We start from the raw sequence: 20,177 nt of genomic DNA, 5'->3' as shown, positions 1-20,177 counted from the left end.
GGAGCAATGTCTTTGAGCTCTGTCTTTGCTCTCTGTCCGTCTCTCTCTCTCTCTCTCTCTCTCTCTCTCTCTCTCTCTCTCTCTCTCTCTCTCTCTCTCTCTCTCTCTCTCTCTCTCTCTCTCTCTCTCTCTCTCTCTCTCTCTCTCTCTCTCTCTCTCTCTCTCTCTCTCTCTCTCTCTCTCTCTCTCTCTCTCTCTCTCTCTCTCTCTCTTGTGGTGTGAAATGTGAGCTAGCTAAAGCATAATCACCTACTTTCATTGAATATGGGTTAACTCCATTTTGGGCTCTTTCGAAACCCTGTGGTGGAGGTGAATTGAAGAAATCCTGGGCCCTTTGGCATCCCTGTGGTGGAAGTGAATTGAAGAAATCCTGGGCCCTTTGGCATCCCTGTGGTGGAGGTGAATTGAAGAAATCCTGGGCCCTTTGGCATCCCTGTGGTGGAGGTGAATTGAAGAAATCCTGGCCCTTTGGCATCCCTGTGGTGGAGGTGAATTGAAGAAATCCTTTGGCCATTGGCATCCCTGTGGTGGAGGTGAATTGAAGAAATCCTGGGCCCTTTGGCATCTCTGTGGTGTAGGTGAAGGGAAATAATCCGATAGGCAGGGAGGAGGTGGAGTAGGGTCTGGCCTGTGGAACTGAAGTTTCTATGTCTTTCTGTCTTTTTTTATGTCGCTGTGTTAGATCCCTCAGTGGCTTATTTTCCGCGGTGGTGGGGCAAACTTGGAAAGGACATAAACAAATAAAATAAAATCTATTAATTGTATTTGTCAAATGCACGAATACAACAGGTGTTGACCTTACTGTGAAATGCTTGCTCACAAGCCCTGAACCAACAATTACGTTTTAAGAAAATAAGTGTTAAGAAAATATTTACTAAATAAGCTAAAGTAAAAAAACAACAACATATAAACGTGAGAATTGCTGATTGCAGTTAAAATACGACCGTGATGTACAAATTAAAAGGGACAGTTTGGAGTGAGTAGCCTACGTCAAATCTCTGAAGAGACTCAGCTACCACTGGAGAGATGGGCCGTTCAACCACGATGGGCTCCACTGGATGTGGAGGGAAGAAATCCTGTGCGCCTTGGCATCCCTGTGGTGGAGGTGATTTGAAGAAATCCTTTGCCCCTTTGGCATCCCTGTGGTGGAGGTGGATTGAAGAAATCCTGTGCCCCTTGGCTTCCCTGTGGTGGAGGTGAATTGAAGAAATCCTGTACCCTTTGGCATCCCTGTGGTGGAGGTGAATTAAAGAAATCCTGTGCCCCTTGGCATCCCTGTGGTGGAGGGAAATAATCCGATAGGCAGGGAGGAGGTGGAGTAGTTTTGGTCTGTGGAACTGAAGTTTCCATGTCTTTTTGTCTTTTTTTATGTTGCTGTTTCCAGACCCTTCAGCTGGTTTTCACTGGTGAAGAGATGGGCAGCTCAAACATGACAGGCTTCACTGGTGGAGAGATGGGCAGCTCAGCCACGATGGGCTTCACTGGAGGTGGAGGAAGAAATCCTGGGTCCTTTGGCATCTCTGTGGTGTAGGTGAAGGGAAATAATCCGATAGGCTGGGAGGAGGCAGAGTAGGTCTGGCCTGTGGAACTGAAGTTTCCATGTCTTTCTGTCTTTTTTTATGTCGCTGTGTTAGATCCTTCAGTGGCTTATTTTCCGCGGTGGTGGGGCAAACTGGGAAAAGACATAAACAAATCAAATAAAATCTAATTGTATTTGTCAAATGCACCGAATACAACAGGTGTTGACCTTACCGTGAAATGCTTGCTCACAAGCCCTGAACCAACGATTACGTTTTAAGAAAATAAGTGTTAAGAAAATATTTACTAAATTAGCTAAAGTAAAAAAACAACAACATATAAACGTGAGAATTGCTGATTGCAGTTAAAAATACGACCGTGATGTACAAATTAAAAAGGGACAGTTTGGAGTGAGTAGCCTACCTCAAATCTCTGAAGAGACTCAGCTACCACTGGAGAGATGGGCCGTTCAACCACGATGGGCTCCACTGGATGTGGAGGGAAGAAATCCTGTGCCCCTTGGCATCCCTGTGGTGGAGGTGATTTGAAGAAATCCTTTGCCCTTTGGCATCCCTGTGGTGGAGGTGAATTGAAGAAATCCTGTGCCCCTTGGCTTCCCTGTGGTGGAGGTGAATTGAAGAAATCCTGTACCCTTTGGCATCCCTGTGGTGGAGGTGAATTAAAGAAATCCTGTGCCCCATGATTGGCTTCACTGGTGGAGAGATGGGCAGCTCAGCCACGATGGGCTTCACTAGTGGAGAGATGGGCAGCTCAGCCACGATGGGCTTCACTGGTGGAGAGATGGGAAGCTCAACCATGATGGGCTTCACTGGTGGAGAGATGGGAAGCTCAACCATGATGGGCTTCACTGGTGGAGAGATGGGCAGCTCAGCCACGATGGGCTTCACTGGTGGAGAGATGGGCAGCTCAACCACAATGGGCTTCACTGGTGGAGAGATGGGAAGCTCAACCATGACAGGCTTCACTGGTGGAGAGATGGGCAGCTCAGCCACGATGGGCTTCACTGGTGGAGAGATGGGAAGCTCAAACATGACAGGCTTCACTAGTGGAGAGATGGGCAGCTCAGCCACGATGGGCTTCACTGGTGGAGAGATGGGAAGCTCAACCATGATGGGCTTCACTGGTGGAGAGATGGGAAGCTCAACCATGATGGGCTTCACTGGTGGAGAGATGGGCAGCTCAGCCACGATGGGCTTCACTGGTGGAGAGATGGGAAGCTCAACCATGATGGGCTTCACTGGTGGAGAGATGGGAAGCTCAACCACAATGGGCTTCACTGGTGGAGAGATGGGAAGCTCAACCACAATGGGCTTCACTGGTGGAGAGATGGGAAGCTCAACCATGATGGGCTTCACTGGTGGAGGATGGGCAGCTCAGCCACGATGTGCTTCACTGGTGGAGAGATGGGCAGCTCAGCCACGATGGGCTTCACTGGTGGAGAGAAGGGCTATAGATAGTGGTATAGAAAGAGAAGTTTAGTCCAGAAACAACATGTAATCAATTACAATGTAATAGACGCATGGCCTGAAACATATCTGTTTGCTTACTTATGAATATGCAAACCATAATAATCATCCCCTCCCTCATCATCCATTCTAACTCTGCTGTCTCATCCAACGAATAAACGTACCTGTGCCCTACTCTGTGTGCACAACAGGGTAACACAATACCACATGAAGAACTTAGATTGGTACTCCTGACACTTCTGCCATGCAATCTCAATCATCTCCTCAAGAGTCCCAACGCTACAGGAGAGGGAAACACACCAGGTTGTTTAGAATGTGTGGAAAGAGGCTTCATACCGTGGATACGAAACAGTCTTTATGTTTCAGATCTGAACTCAATCTAGGTACTCTGGGTAATCCAGGTAATCTGAAACTCCATTACATTGGTCCAACATCTCAATCAACTTCACTGTAAAGGCAGTGTAATCATAGCACTCCAAATCCCAAAATGAATGTATCTGGTGGATTGTGTAGCTGTGCAGATGTCAATGCTGTGTTACGAACAAAGTGCTTACTTTGCAAGAGGGCCAAGGGGATGCTACGAGGAATCCAGGCTGCTCCTGTGGGCTCTGCTGAGGGAGATCAGAGGAAGTAGGGAGGGGGAGATGGGCAGGAGCATCGACAATCTGAGAAGAACCAGCCTCTATTTCCCATTTGGCCCCTTGACCAGGTTGATCCTGGTCATCACTTGTCCGCATACTCATGTTGTACTCGTTGTTGTTTAGGGTCCACCTCTCTGTAAAAAGAATGAGAGCAGAAGCTTGATCCTCTCATTTCCATAAAGGAATGGTAATACAATGATTAAACCAAGACCCAACAGAGGTGTGAAATGCTTACCCCAATGGCCATGTTCTTCATTCCAGTGGAAATATCCATAATCATCGCCCACGTAAAACCCGTCTGCATCAGCCTTAACAACATAATCAACATGGAGACAGTCAGGTGAGAACAACTTTAAAGAGCAAAACCTGTTATCAAAGCAAAAAAGCTGGAAGGTACAGTATAAATTGAATCCCTTTTAATGTTCTCAGAATGTATTGGAGAAAACATTATACCGAGACCTTTTAAAGCTAGAATCCTTAATTGAAACAATAACAAAGCGGACACCCCACCTCTCTTTTGGTAAAAAACTAAGGGATGGGCCTGGAGATATATAACCACTCTCAAATTCAGACAGAGCTGGCCATCCATGATATCAAAATTACAGTTTTAACCATGTAACACATGATTCCAAGATGGCGTAGCAGTACGGTCGCTTTTATTTTTCGTCCTGTGTAAATATCCCGTTTCTTGTTTTTTTGTCTATATTTCTCAATTTTTTACTTTCATTCTTTAACTAAATATACTTTCCTGCAACCCGCCTCACCCAACGTGGAAAGGATTATATTATTTCTTTATAACTTTCATCAAGAACCGTAAGCTGAAAATAGTGGCTACCTGTTATTAGTCACCGTTAGCGTCTTCACCATTGTCCGTGGCCTACACTATCCACCAGCCAGCTCTAGCTAGCCTGGACAATTCGTCGGCCAGTCTGCACAGCGTGCTATCGACCCAGCGTGCTATCGACCCATAGCTTATTGGACTTTCTGCCGGAATCACTGGACCCTAGCGCCGGATCATCACAACCAGCTAGCTAGCTGCAACCTGTTGTTGGCTGATTACCATTACCATTGCCCTATAGCAAGCACCAGTTAGCCTTGAGCTAGCCTCAGGCCCATCTCCCGGCTATCTACCTCTCTGTCAACCGGACGGGACCTCCTAGTGTTGACACTGAGCCCCGCCGATCCAACACGACTGGTTTGCCGGCGAAATAGTCTGATGTGGTTTCAACCCGGCTTCCCGTTGCGGCGACCACGAAGATCCATCTGCCAGCCCCGGCCCGCTAGCACACGCAAACCACAACTGTGCTCCCTGCTAGCTGTGCTGAAGCACCAATTTGAACTGCTCTCGGACTCACATATTGCTGTTCACTGGACCTTATGATCACTCAGCTGCACAGCTGATGCCTGCTGGACTGTTCCTTTACACGGTACTCTGTCCTGTTTATTCTGTTTAGTCTTAGCCCAAACGTTATCGCTATTTCCAGTTGTGTCTTAGCTCTCTCTAATAACACGTGACTGCTTTATGCCTCTCTCCCATGTCAATTATGCCTTGCCTATTGCTGTTTGGGTTAGTTCTTATTATACAATTTCAATGTAGAACCCCTAGTCCCTCTCAAACTGCCTCATATAGTTCCTTTGTTCCTCCCCCCATACACGCCGAGACCGGCTCAATCGATGCCTCCAATGACGCTATCTCTTTCATTGTTACCCAACGCTTAGGGTTACCTGAACTGTACTCATATCCTTCCATATCCTTTTCTGTACATAATGCCCTGAATCTTTTCTACAACGCCCGGAGAACTGCCCCCTTTATTCTATGTACCCAACGCACTAGAAGACCAGTTCTTAAAGCCTTTAGTCGTATCCTTATTCTAGTCCTCCTCTGTTCCTCTGGTGATGTAGAGGCTAACCCAGGCCCTGCAGCCCCCAGTATCACTCCTACTCCCCAGGAGCTATCATTTGTTGACTTCTGTAACCGTAAAAGTCTTGGTTTTCTGCACATAAATATCAGAAGCCTCCTTCCTAAGTTTGAGTTATTCACTGCGTTAGCACACTCCGCCAACCCTGATGTTCTAGCAGTGTCTGAATCCTGGCTTAGGAAGGCCACCAAAAATTCTGAAATTTCCATCCCCAACTATAACATTTTCCGTCTAGATAGAACTGCCAAAGGGGGTGGAGTTGCAATCTACTGTAGAGATAGCCTGCAGAGCTCCATCATACTATCCAGGTCTGTGCCCAAACAGTTTGAGCTTTTACTTCTAAAAATCCACCTTTCCAGAAATAAATCTCTCACTGTTGCCGCTTGCTACAGACCCCCTCAGCCCCCAGCTGTGCCCTGGACACCATATGTGAATTGATTGCCCCCATCTATCCTCAGAGTTCGTACTGCTTGGTGACCTAAATTGGGATATGCTTAACACCCCGGCCATCCTACAATCTAAACTAGATGCCCTCAATCTCACACAAATTATCAACGAACCTACCAGGTACAACCCTAAATCCGTAAACATGGGTACCCTCATAGATATCATCCTGACTAACTTACCCTCTAAATACACCTCCGCTGTCTTCAACCAGGATCTCAGCGATCACTGCCTTATTGCCTGCGTCCGTAACGGGTCCGCGGTCAAACGACCACCCCTCATCACTGTCAAACGCTCCCAAAAACACTTCAGCGAGCAGGCCTTCCTAATTGACCTGGCCCAGGTATCCTGGATGGATATAGATCTCATTCCGTCAGTAGAGGATGCCTGGTTGTTCTTTAAAAGTAATTTCCTCTCAATCTTAAATAGACATGCCCCATTCAAAAATACAGAACTAAGAACAGATATAGCCCCTGGTTCTCCTCAGACTTGACTGCCCTTGACCAGCACAAAAACATCCTGTGGCGTACTGCATTAGCATCAAATAGCCCCCGTGATATGCAACTTTTCAGGGAAGTTAGGAATCAAATACACAAGCAGTTAGGAAAGCAAAGGCTAACTTTTTCAAACAGAAATTTGCATCCTGTAGCACTAACTCCAAAAAGTTTTGGGACACTGTAAAGTCCATGGAAAATAAGAGCACTTCCTCCCAGCTGCCCACTGCACTGAGGCTAGGAAACACTATCACCACCGATAAATCTACACTAATCGAGAATTTCAACAAGCATTTTGCTACGGCTGGCCATGCTTTCCACCTGGCTACCACTACCCCGGCCACCAGCTCTGCACCCTCCGCTGCAACTTGCCCATGCCCCCCCGCTTCTCCTTCACACAAATCCAGACAGCTGATGTTCTAAAAGAGCTGCAAAATCTGGACCCCTACAAATCATCTGGACTAGACAATCTGGACCCTTTCTTTCTAAAACTAGCCACAAATTGTCGCAACCCCTATTACTAGCCTGTTCAACCTCTCTTTCGTAACGTCTGAGATCCCCAGAGATTGGAAAGCTGCCGCGGTCATCCCCCCTCTTCAAAGGGGGTGACACTCTAGATCCAAACTGTTACAGACCCATATCCATCCTGCCCTGCCTTTCAAAAAGTTTTTGAAAGCCAAGTCAACAAACAGATCACCGACCATTTCGAATCCCACCGTACCTTCTCCGCTATGCAATCCGGTTTCCGAGCTGGTCATGGGTGCACTTCAGCCACGCTCAAGGTCCTAAATGATATTATAACGCGATCGATAATAGACAGTACTGTGCAGCCGTTTTCATTGACCTGGCCAAGGCTTTCGACTCTGTCAACCACCGCATTCTTATTGGCAGACTAAATAGCCTTGGTTTCTCAAATGACTGCCTCGCCTGGTTCACCAACTACTTCTCAGATAGAGTTCAATGTGTCAAATCGGAGGGCCTGTTGTCTGGACCTATGGCAGTCTCTATGGGGGTGCCACAGGGTTCAATTCTTGGGCCAACTCTTTTCTCTGTGTATATCAATGACGTCGCTCTTGCTGCTGGTGACTCTCAGATCCACCTCTACGCAGACGACACCATTTTGTATACATCTGGCCCTTCATTGGACACTGTGTTAACAAACCTCCAAACGAGCTTCAATTCCATACAACACTCCTTCAGTAGCCTCCAACTGCTCTTAAACACTAGTAAAACTAAATGCATGCTCTTCAACCGAACGCTGCTTGCACCCGCCCACCCGACTAGAATCACTACTCTAGACGGGTCTGACCTAAATACGTGGACAACTACAAATATCTAGGTGTCTGGTTAGACTGTAAACTCTCCTTCCAGACTCACATTAAGAATCTCCAATCCAAAGTTAAATCTAGAATCGGTTTCCTATTTCGCAACAAAGCCTCCTTCACTCATGCTGCCAAACATGCCCTCGTAAAACTGACTATCCTACCGATCCTTGACTTCGGCCGATGTCATTTACAAAATAGCCTCCAACACTCTACTCAGCAAATTGGATGTTGTCTATCACAGTGCCATCCGTTTTGTCTCCAAAGCCCCATATAATACCCACCACTGTGACCTGTACGCTCTTGTTGGCTGGTCCTCACTACATATTCGTCGCCAAACCCACTGGCTCCAGGCCATCTTTAAATCACTGCTAGGCAAATCCCTGCCTTATCTTAGCTCATTGGTCACCATAGCAACACCCACCCGTAGTCTGCGCTCCAGCGGCATATCTCACTGGTCATCCCCAAAGCCAACACCTCCTTTGGCCGCAATTCCTTCCAGTTCTCTGCTGCCAATGACTGGAACAAATTGCAAAAATCTCTGAAGCTGGAGACACTTATCTCCCTCACTAACTTTAAGCATCAGTTGTCAGAGCACCTTACCGATCACTGCACCTGTGCACAGCCCATCTGAAATTAGCCTGCCCAACTACCTCATCCCTATATTGTTTATTTATTTTGCTCATTTGTACCCCAGTATCTCTATTCGCACATCATCTCTTGCACATCATTCCAGTGTTAATACTAAATTGTAATTATTTTGCACTATAGCCTATTTATTGCCTTACCTCCATAACTTGCTAAATTTGCACACTGTATATTAATTGTATTTCTGTTGTATTTTTGATTTTGTTTTGTTTTACCCCATATGTAACTCTGTGTTGTTGTTTTTATCGCACTGCTTTGCTTTATCTTGGCCAGGTCGCAGTTGTAAATGAGAACTTGTTCTCAACTGGTTTACCTGGTTAAATAAAGGTGAAATAAAAAAAATAAAAATAAAATGTTTTAAGGTTATACAGTGTTGTTTTCATTACATTTACATTGTTTACACACATTGGAGTAAAACAAGCTTCTATTTTGGGTTCTGATGGGGTACATATGACAGTTGAATTAAGATCATGAGGCATTTATAATTATATTCTTCAAGAATCAAATGGGTATATATCATTAACCTCTTAAGGATCGTACACTTTCTTTTTGCCTAAAATGACATACCCAAATCTAAATGCCTGTAGCTCAGGACCTGAAGCAAGGATATGCATATTCTTGATACCATTTTAAAGGAAACACTTTGAAGTTTGTGAAAATGTGAAATGAATGTAGGAGAATATAACACATTAGATCTGGGAAAAGATAATACAAACAAAAAATCATGTGTTTTCTATATATTCTTTTGTTCCATCATCTTTGAAATGCAAGAGAAAGGCCACAATATAATAATGCTGTTTAGGCGCAATTTAGATTTTGGACACTAGATGGCAGCAGTGTGTATGCAAAGTTTCAGATTGATCCAGTGAAGCGTTGCAATACGCTTAGTCTGCTAAATGGTCTGCTAAATGTCTGCTAAATGAACTGGAGTGAGTTTCTTAAAAGCCTTGTAGCTACCATTGTAGTTTATTTCTAGCATGACTATCTCTGTGCAGCTGGGTTTTCAAGATAATTAAGGTGTGATGTTAGCTAGAAGTCTTTCTGGAAATGCACATTTACATTTACGTCATTTAGCAGACGCTCTTATCCAGAGCGACTTACAAACTGGTGCATTCACCCTATAGCCAGTGGGATAACCACTTTACTATTTATTTATTTTATTTTTTTTGGGGGGTAGAAGGATTACTTTATCCTATCCCAGGTATTCCTTAAAGAGGTGGGGTTTCAAATGTCTCCGGAAGGTGGTGAGCGACTCCTGCCGTCCTGGCGCCCGTGAGGAGCTTGTTCCACCATTGGGGTGCCAGAGCAGCGAACAGTTTTGACTGGGCTGAGGCGGGGAACTATGCTTCCGCAGAGGAAGGGAGCCAGCAGGCCAGAGGTGGATGAACGCAATGCCCTCGTTTGGGTGTAGGGACTGATCAGAGCCTGAAGGTACGGAGGTGCCGTTCCCCTCACAGCTCCATAGGCAAGCACCATGGTCTTGTAACAGATGCGAGCTTCAACTGGGAAGCCAGTGGAGTGTGCGGAGGAGCCGGGTGACGTGAGAGAACTTGGGAAGGTTGAACACCAGACGGGCAGCGGCATTCTGGATGAGTTGTAGGGGGTTTAATGGCACAGGCAGGGAGCCCAGCCAACAGCCGAGTTGCAGTAATCCAGACGGGAGATGACAAGTGCCTGGATTAGGACCTGTGCCGCTTCCTGTGTAAGGCAGGGTCGTACTCTCCGAATGTTGTAGAGCATGAACCTGCAGGATCGGGTCACCGCCTTGATGTTAGCGGAGAACGACAGGGTGTTGTCCAGGGTCACGCCAAGGCTCTTCGCACTCTGGGAGGAGGACACAACGGAGTTGTCAACCGTGATGGCGAGATCATGGAACGGGCAGTCCTTCCCCGGGAGGAAGAGCAGCTCCGTCTTGCCAAGGTTCAGCTTGAGGTGGTGATCCGTCATCCATACTGATATGTCTGCCAGACATGCAGAGATGCGATTCGCCACCTGATTATCAGAAGGGGAAAGGAGAAGATTAGTTGTGTATCGTCAGCGTAGCAATGATAGGAGAGGCCATGTGAGGATATGACAGAGCCAAGTGACTTGGTTTATAGCGAGAATAGGAGAGGGCCTAGAACTGAGCCCTGGGGACACCAGTGGTGAGAGCACGTGGTGCGGAGACAGCTTCTCGCCACGCCACTTGGTAGGAGCGACCCGGTCAGGTAGGGACGCAATCCAAGAGTGAGCCGCGCCGGAGATGCCCAGCTCGGAGAGGGTGGAGAGGAGGATCTGATGGTTCACAGTATCAAAGGCAGCAGACAGGTCTAGAAGGACAAGAGCAGAGGAGAGAGTTAGCTTTAGCAGTGCGGAGAGCCTCCGTGACACAGAGAAGAGCAGTCTCAGTTGAATGACCAGTCCTGAAACCTGACTGGTTTGGGTCAAGAAGGTCATTCTGAGAGAGATAGCAGAGGTTGGCTAAAGGCGGCACGCTCAATAGTTTTGGAAAGAAAAGAAAGAAGGGATACTGGTCTGTAGTTGACATCAGAGGGATCAAGTGTTGGTTTTTTGAGAAGGGGTGCAACTCTCGCTCTCTTGAAGAGCGAGGGGGGGGGGGGATTCAGCAGGGAGGAGAATGTGGCAAAGAGCTTCCTAGGGTTAGAGGCAGATGCTTGGAATTTAGAGTGGTAGAAAGTGGCCTTAGCAGCAGAAACAGATGAAGAGAATGTAGAGAGGAGGGAGTGAAAAGATGCCAGGTCCATAGGGGAGTCTAGTTTTCTTCCATTTCCGCTCAGCTGCCCGGAGCTCTGTTCTGTGAGCTCGCAACGAGTCATCAAGCCACGGAGCTGGAGGGAGGACCGAGCCGGCCGGGAGGATAGGGGACACAGAGAGTCAAAGGATGCAGAAAGGGAGGAGAGGAGGGTTGAGGAGGCAGAATCAGGAGATTGGAGGGAGAAGGATTGAGCAGAGGGAAGAGATGATAGGATGGAAGAGGAGAGAGTAGTGGGAGAGAGAGAGCGAAGGTTGCGGCGGCGCATTACCATCTGTGTAGGGGCAAAGTGAGTAGTGTTGGAGGAGAGCGAGAGAGAAAAGGATACAAAGTAGTGGTCGGAGACATGGAGGGGAGTTGCAGTGAGATTAGTAGAAGAGCAGCATCTAGTAAAGATGAGGTCAAGCGTATTGCCTGCCTTGTGAGTAGGGGACGGTGAGAGGGTGAGGTCAAAAGAGAGAGGAGTGGAAGAAGGAGGCAGAGAGAAATGAGTCAAATGTAGATGTAGGGAGGTTGAAATCCCCCAAAACTGTGAGAGGTGAGCCATCCTCAGGAAAGGAACTTATCAAGGCGTCAAGCTCATTGATGAACTCTCCAAGGGAACCTGGAGGCGATAGATGACAAGGATATTAAGCTTAAATGGGCTAGTGACTGTGACAGCATGGAATTCAAATGAGGAGATAGACAGATGGGTTAGGGGAAAAATTGAGAATGTCCACTTGGGAGAGATGAGGATTCCTGTGCCACCACCCCTCTGACCAGATGCTCTCGGGGTATGCGAGAACACATGGTCAGACGAGGAGAGAGCAGTAGGAGTAGCAGTGTTTTCAGTGGTAATCCATGTTTCCGTCAGCGCCAGGAAGTCGAGGGACTGGAGGGTAGCATAGGCCGGGATGAAGTCAGCCTTGTTGGCAGCAGAACGGCAGTTCCAGAGGCTGCCTGAGACCTGGAACTCCAGGTGTGTGGTGCGTGCAGGGACCACCAGGTTAGAGAGGCAGCAGCCACGCGGTGTGAGGCATTTGTGTAGCCTGTGCAGAGAGGGAGAGAACAGGGATAGGCAGAGGCATAGTTAACAGGCTGTAGCAAATGGCTACAATAATGCGAGGAGATCGGAATGAAATGAACTAAACATCTGGGAAAGGAGAGAGTAGGGCCTCCCCTCACCACAACTCCCAAATATAACTCTCCCAACTTCCACCTCAGAAACTATAATTGTTTCACTGAAACACCCGAATAAAACTCTCCCAACTTCCACTTTAGAAATTAGAATTGTTGCAAACTACAGCGGTTCAATGTTTCAAGGAATAGACTCAACTTACTTTATTCAGCTAGCTAACTATGAAGCCATAGCTAACTAGCATGCTAGCATCCAATAACACACCCTTGGTAAGTACAGCAGGAGTTAAATGCTTGCATTACCTTTGACTTTTCAGGTGTCCGCATTGACCTCTGCTTGGTTTTGGTCAGAGGCTGTATCAAGGAGACAGGTGGAGGCCCTCGACTGTCAACAAACAGAACTTCTCTTGCATGTCCCATGTCTTTCTCCTGTTGACTGGGTCAGAAACAACACCAATAAATGTATGTAGCATGTTTCCTGCAGTCAAATGACCAAATTGCCCTCTAGTGGCCTCATCGGTGGAATGTTATTAATATTTTTTTTATAATTTCACAATTCACAACAGTATTTCAAAAAGCCAGTGGAAAATCATGTGTTTCTCTGTCAAACGGTTTTGTAATATTTCAGTCTTCTGTGATGTGTAATATTGGGATGCAAACTCAAAATGTAATACAATTCAACTCTATATCTGACATGGTACAGGTGTCTTCTTTTTTTTAAAGCCCATAACCATGTGTGTGAGGTGTATACTTTTGTTTCAAAGTAGATTTGTTTAAGACTACCAAGAAACACTCTGCGTGACCCTGATTTAGCCCACTGCAGTAAAATTTCAATAATAAACTTTTATTGCGGGTCCAGGCAGAAGTAAACATGGGAATATTTGATCCAAAGCACACACATTGAATGGATTGGATACCAATGCATTTTGATATGACTGCAGTTCCCTTGCTTGATGAATCATTAACTTATTTCAGTCATAACACAGGGGAGTAAAACTCGTCCACTGTCAGTGATGGAGTACACCCATTTTCTCATGGGAACTGAATCAAAAATTATATTTTATATACAGACTCGAAACAAGAACAACCTGTTTATCAGTATAAGTGACTGTGTGTGGTTTTGAGTCTGTAGCCCAAGACTAAACAAAGAAGTTAGCCATGAACAGAAATCAATGGAACAGAAGGGTATCATCATCATTTGAATCGTGCAGAAGAACCATATATGTGAATTTTTTGAAAAATGTAGATACACAGAATGCATCATTATAAAACATTTAGAAAAGAAAATGATTCAAGTATCTAACAACCGTAAAAATCCTAATGTGGAATATACACACTTAAAAACAGATAAATATTTGATTATAAGAAAATGGAACAGTATGCACTTGTATGGTTCTTCACTGCAAGGGTTCATTTTTATCTCTCTAAATGTTTGTACAATTTCCATTTTCAAAGTTTGCAGATGGAGAGTTTCAATACAGTACATGTGCAGCACTTGGTCTCTCTCTCAGCAGTTGCTCTATGAAATGTGCGTAACCACTTAACAATCACGTTTCCATTCTTATCAGTAAAATAAATATATTTGGCTCAGTGCATTCATTGATGGAACTCACAATGACACCAAATAACAAGCAATAACGTGATACAAACCAAGAAAACAGGAACTTTGCTGACCATATATATATATATATATAAATAAAAGACTGGTATATATACCAGTCTTGTCATTGTAACTATGACCTGGTAAAAGTGACATAATTCAATATAATGTTTGATGAATTAACCTGTAACATTTCAAAATGGATCTGAGATACCTGAGAGCCAGGTGGGGCGAGGAGGACCCGCTGAGGGTGCAGACGTAGGGTTTGGAATTGAACTGGGAGATGACCACTTGTAGAGTGACCTGGGACGTGTCATACTGGAACGGCCTGAATGTGACGGTCACCTCCACCTTCCCATTGGCTGGAATCACTCCTAGAATCACACACAAACAAAGGATTATACCGGTCTTGAATGTAACGCATTTGTTAAAGGAAAACAATACGTAGGCCTACCTAAACTCAACACTTCAATACCCTCAAACCATGGGAAACATAGAGAGATACTTTTTCAGACATCTCTACCCAGTCTGAGTACTAGGCTATTTGCGTAACCCCGGAAATCCATCATCACGCATTGCCTGGAAAGCATCACCATCCATGCCAGAGACAAAACAACACAGCTCCCCCCTGTGCTAGATGCACTGAGTCCCTGACTGCTTTGTGTCAAGGTGGCAGTTGCAGACTATGAGCATCTTTCCACAGTAATTCAGACACAAGACATGATGGTGATGTTGAGGAATCACAGGTCAGGGCTAGGTAATCAGCTAATAATATTACGTGAGTTTATACAGGTGAGTCTGGGTCTCTGGGAGCCAGCAAAAAATATTTTATGTGGTTCAAAGTTTTAACTAATCACCTCAAGGAACTAACACAAAAACATAGCTGGAACCTTATTGTGAACCAGAATTTATCCTACCATCAAATATAAAAAATTAAATTGATACATATCTGGCAAATAGACTCACAGGATTAATACATTAATCAAATAATATATACCTACTGTAGATAGAATAATACAGGGGTTTTCCTCACTGTCTGTCTGAGTGAGCAGGTAGGATGTTGTTGCTATCTTGTTAAGGACTGTGTTATTACTACTTTATTCAGTGGCCTAATGTAAAGTGCTACCAAGTCTGCTGATTGGAGTTACCTGACAGGGGCTGGACCGAGAAGGCCTTGTGTGGCTGGATGATGTACACCTGGAACTCAAAGTCAATGGGACAGCTGCAGCTCAGAGGGATCACATGGCTGACACTGGAAGGTCAAAGACAGGTCAAAGGTCAAAGATAACAAGCATATACACCAGTCAAAGTTTGGACACACCTACTCATTCAAGGGTTTTTCTTTATTTTTTTACATTGTAGAATAATAGTGAAGACATCAAAACTATGAAATAACACATATGGAAACATGTAGTAACCAAAGAAGTGTTAAACAAATCAAAATATATTTTATATTTGAGATTCTTCAAATAGCCATCGTTTGCCTTGATGACAGCTTTGCACACTCTTGGCATTCTTTCAACCAGCTTCATGAGGTAGTCACCTGGAATGCATTTCAATTAACAGGTGTGCCTTGTTAAAAGTTAATTTGTGGAATTTATTTCCTTCTTAATGAGTTTCAGCCAATCAGTTGTGTTGTGACAAGGTAGGGGGAGTATACAGAAGATAGCCCTATTTGATAAAAGACCAAGTCCATATTATGGCAAGAACAGCTCAAATAAGCAAGAGAAACGACAGTCCATCATTACTTTAAGACATGAAGGTCAGTCAATACGGAACATTTCAAGAACGTTGAAACTGGTTCTCATGAGGACCACCACAGGAATAGAAGACCCAGAGTTACCTCTGCTGTAGAGGATAAGTTCATTAGAGTTACCAGCCTCAGAAATTGCAACCCAAATAAATGATTCACAGAGTTCAAGTAACAGACACATCTAAACGTCAACTGTTCAGAGGAGACTGTGTGAATCAGGCCTTCATGGTCGAATTGCTGCAAAGAAAACACTACTAAAGGACACCAATAATAATAAGAGACCTGCTTGGGCCAAGAAACACGAGCAATGGACATTAGACCGGTGGAAATCTGTCCTTTGATCTGGAGTCCAAATTGGAGATTTTTGGTTCAAACCGCCGTGTCTTTGTGATACGCGGTGTTGGTGAACGGATGATCTCCGCATGTGTAGTTCCCACCGTAAAGCATGGAGGAGGAGGTGTTATGGTGCTTTCTGGTGACACTGTCTGTGATTTATTTAGAATTCAAGGCACACTTAACCAGCATGGCTACCACAGCATTCTGCAGCGATCGCCATCCCATCTGGTTTGGGCTTAGTGGGACTATCATTTGTTTTTCAACAGGACAATGACCCAACCCACCTCCAGGCTGTGTAAGGGCTATTTTACCAAGAAGGAGAGTGATGGAGTGCTGCATCAGATGACCTGGCCTCCACAATCCCCCGACCTCAACCCAATTGAGATGGTTTGGGATGAGTCGGACGGCAGAGTGAAGGAAAAGCAGCCAACAAGTGCTCAGCATATGTGGGAACTCTTTCAAGACTGTTGGAAAAGCATTCCAGGTGAAGCTGGTTGAGAGAATGCCAAGAGTGTATAAAGCTGTCATCAAGGCAAAGGGTGGCTATTTTAAGAATCTTAAATATATTTTGATTTGTTTATCACTTTTTTGGTTACTACATGATTCCATATGTGTTATTTCATAGTTTTGATGTCTTCACTATTATTCTACAATGTAATTTTTTTTTTACAAATAAAGAAAAACCCTTGAATGAGTAGGTGTGTCCACACTTTTGACTGGTACTGTATATCACACAGACCCAGAGAGAAAGGACAACAGCCTACATGTTCATTGAGACCTACAATAAAATGTAAAGCTAAATCAAATTCAGCCAGCCACTCAGTTCAAAAGACAATCATTTTTATCAAGAGATAAAAATGCCCTCCTATAAAAAAATTGTGGAAAGTGGATTGTGTCACAATCTGTAAAATGTAAATAATTATTATATTGTATCTCTATGGCCTTACATATGTTTATATTTGGATTTTTTTTTAAGTATTCTCTTTCCAAGTGTATTGTTTTGACTGAAGATTGTTGAACATGCAAGACAAATACTACTGACCCTAGCATATACCCCAGCATACAGCTTACTTAGAGAACTACAATTAGCTATCTACTGTGCAAATGGACTCTAATATATTGACTGCTCACCGCATCGTTAGTGTCAACAGAGATTATTAAAAACCAATGTTTATGATGCGTTACATGACCATAATAACACACTGAGTTTATTCCTCAAACAAGCCTTTGTTGCCACTCATCATGTTTATCTGGCAGGCTAATTCAGAAACTGGTGCACTTAGCAACTACTTAGCAGACTAGGCTGTAGCTGTAGCCTATCCCTTACGGAAAGAACATGTGAATTTCACATGTGAAGTGTTCCAAAAACACATGTTTTCATGTGATCATATGTGATCTTATGTGAAGTTAATGTGATAACTTGCGACAACATTTAAAGTAACATGTGATAAAATTAAACTACACGTGTGGAAACGTGATCATATGTGAAGTGTTCCAAAAACACATGATTTCACATGTGAAATTATGTGTTTTTTTCTGTAAGGGATTTGAGTGGCCATGCAACTCATGTACAATCCTCTTATGAAGGTTCATTGGTGGGTTTAAAGACTATTCAAAGGGCAAAGATGCACAGTGAGACACGATTGTCCACTTCACCTCACCTTTGGCCCAGTGGGACAGCTGGTATGGTGATGTGTGTTGGGATGTGCAAGTCATCGATGATGAGGTAGGCATGGACTGGTACCTGTAAATTCTCTTCCCCCCTGGAGAGAGATTGAGAGAGAATAACAATGCTCCCTGATGCATTCATTTCCTGGAGTTCTAAACAGGAGGGAACCTCCTAGCAGTAAGTAGACTGGTTCCAGATCAGTTTGCCATGGAGTGACAATGACCTTAGAAGTTTGCAAGACAGCACAAACAGATCTGGGACCAGGCTTACCATGCAGCAACTATGGAGAGAAAGCGTTGACAACAAACAACATGTGATGGATAAACACAGCAAATCCCTCTTTTGATGGACAGTTGAATAGATTAGAAGTAGAAGTTGAAGAGATCACTGTCAGGCATGACGGCATGCGAACTTGATTAGAAATTAACATAGCACTGGATTCCAACCTTGCAATGAACCCGAATACAGTCGTAGAAGTAGCGCCATTCTTTAGGACAGAAGTGTACTTTCACTGTGTAGGACAGTCCGGGGACAAGACGATGCTGCATAGAATATCAAAATGGAGGAATTAACCATCAACACTGACACGCATACGAATCAAAGATCATAGACGGAATGCATAACATGACATCAAATAGTAATAAACAAACACCTTTTTTAAATATTTCGTTTGGAAGTGCTTTGTTTGGGTGGGGATAATGTGAATGTTGATCACTTCAGATGATATGTTGATAAGTTTCTGAGGAAGATTAAAACAAAGATGAATTACATGACGCCTTGTATAAGAATGTACTGGTACATGAAGTGCATATATCGGCAAAATCCATCTAAAGTCAGTGCTTTGTCTTTTGTTCTCTTGGAACAGTCAACACTCTTTGCTTCACTCACCAAGGTCCTCTGATAATCCTTCCCCAGTTTAAACCCACTGAAGTGAAGTGCTGAGGGTTCTGCATGGATTGCACTGTTGCTCTTGAGTTTGGTATAGGTTTCTGGAAAGTATAATATAAATGAGATGTCTTCACCATCTGCTTAGTCCCGTGTGGCTCAATTGGTAGAGCATGATGCTTGCAATGCCAGGGTTGTGGGTTTGATTCCCATGGGGGACCAGTACGGGGGAAAAGTATGAAAATGTATGCACTAAGTCGCTCTTGATAAGAGCATTTGCTAAATGAAGTAAATATTAAAACCCAAAACAAGTGGAAAATATTATCAAACGCCTGACGAACCACACACTGCATAATGTAGGCTACGGTAACTCAGATAGCATCATGAGCATGCATATTATAGTTCTAGCCCTAGCGCTCTACTACAATAAACATATTATTCTTGACTGAATATAGCCTGTTAAATATATGACTGAGATGTATCAAATTGTTTAAGTGTAAGGGTCCTACGGGTCTCTAGTAGGTGATGAGGGACATTAGAGGGACTTATTTTTGTGTCCTCCGCCAGTTGGCACAGGGGAAGAGGGGTCTTCTTCCTTTGACTGTCTGTGAATGTCTCTGATGCAGAGTGTGCCACTTCCATCACTTCTCCATTAAAAACAGGGCTGAAGAAGATAGCAAACAATATCACAATTCATATCACATCAGATATGTAACGTTAAACGCTTGCATTTCAAAGATGCAATGTTGTCCATATGATAATGAAAAGAACCAAATGACACAAAGCTAGCAAGCCAACTTTGTGCATGTGCAGCTACTGTGGTTGACACAGGAAAGTAAGCAAACTAGCTAGGGACGAGTTAGCAAGAAAGAGTGGAAGCTAGCAGCTAGCAGAGAGAAACAGCTAGCAAAGAAAAACAGCTAACGTCGTTAGCTAGCTTGTTATCAAACTTCATCAAACAGTTGTTTTAGTTTCGATTTGGTAACGTTAGCTCATAAACAACACACGTTTTTATTCGTTGCATGATGTGGGTGCTTTTCAAGGTTGAAAACTGAACGTACCTGTTGTTTCACTGATAGAACATCCACCAAACACTCTCGTCACCATAGTGATTCTTCCGTGGGGCGGGATATTTTTTCAAGGGTTAGTATTAGCAAAGAGTTTCTAAACCCAGAGGCGCAACATCTGGGAACGCTTGCGAAACAGGCCAAGCAGACAAGACCGGGGTTTGGGGTTTATGAAGTCAATGAGAGAAGTAAAAATATATTCATTTGTTGTACATTTTCTCGAAATCTAAAGGCACAACCTGGAGTCGAGACATCGTCTTAAGTAGTTGAACATGGTATTACTACAACCTCGTGAAAGTGACACACTGACACGTTTTCATTTTTGTCAAAAACAACTTTATATCAAAAGAGTGCCTTTGACATGACGGTCTGCACATGTGCAGTACAGCGTGAGAAGACCATTAGACCCAATGACGTATTTCTGCGCATGAGTTAAGCGAGCCAACGTTGCCATGACTTCGCCTACATGCGTTATCGGGGATTTATATTGGAGAAGCAGTTTCTGCCTATCTTCATACTGTACTGT

General features: G+C 44.2%; 1 protein-coding gene across 1 annotated transcript; it reads right to left on the bottom strand.

The window, feature by feature from the left end:
• Nucleotides 1-3,582: 3,582 nt before the first annotated feature.
• On the bottom strand, nt 3,583-19,824 carry LOC121563714 (cilia- and flagella-associated protein 221-like). Its single transcript, XM_045219905.1, has 12 exons — nt 19,646-19,824; nt 19,094-19,248; nt 18,588-18,688; nt 18,352-18,438; nt 18,146-18,241; nt 17,692-17,792; nt 15,090-15,193; nt 14,156-14,315; nt 12,645-12,777; nt 3,882-3,954; nt 3,741-3,780; nt 3,583-3,616 (listed from the first exon to the last, which is right to left on the bottom strand). Exons 2-12 carry the CDS (start codon nt 19,224-19,226, stop codon nt 3,583-3,585), a joined length of 1,062 nt encoding a protein of 353 aa, XP_045075840.1. The 5' UTR covers nt 19,227-19,248; nt 19,646-19,824.
• Nucleotides 19,825-20,177: the final 353 nt, after the last annotated feature.

This window comes from Coregonus clupeaformis, unplaced genomic scaffold (genome assembly GCF_020615455.1).
Source record: "Coregonus clupeaformis isolate EN_2021a unplaced genomic scaffold, ASM2061545v1 scaf2881, whole genome shotgun sequence".
Classification (NCBI taxonomy): Eukaryota; Metazoa; Chordata; class Actinopteri; order Salmoniformes; family Salmonidae; genus Coregonus; species Coregonus clupeaformis.
Note: the sequence above shows the minus strand (reverse complement) of the source record. Positions and strands in the feature narration are given on the sequence as shown.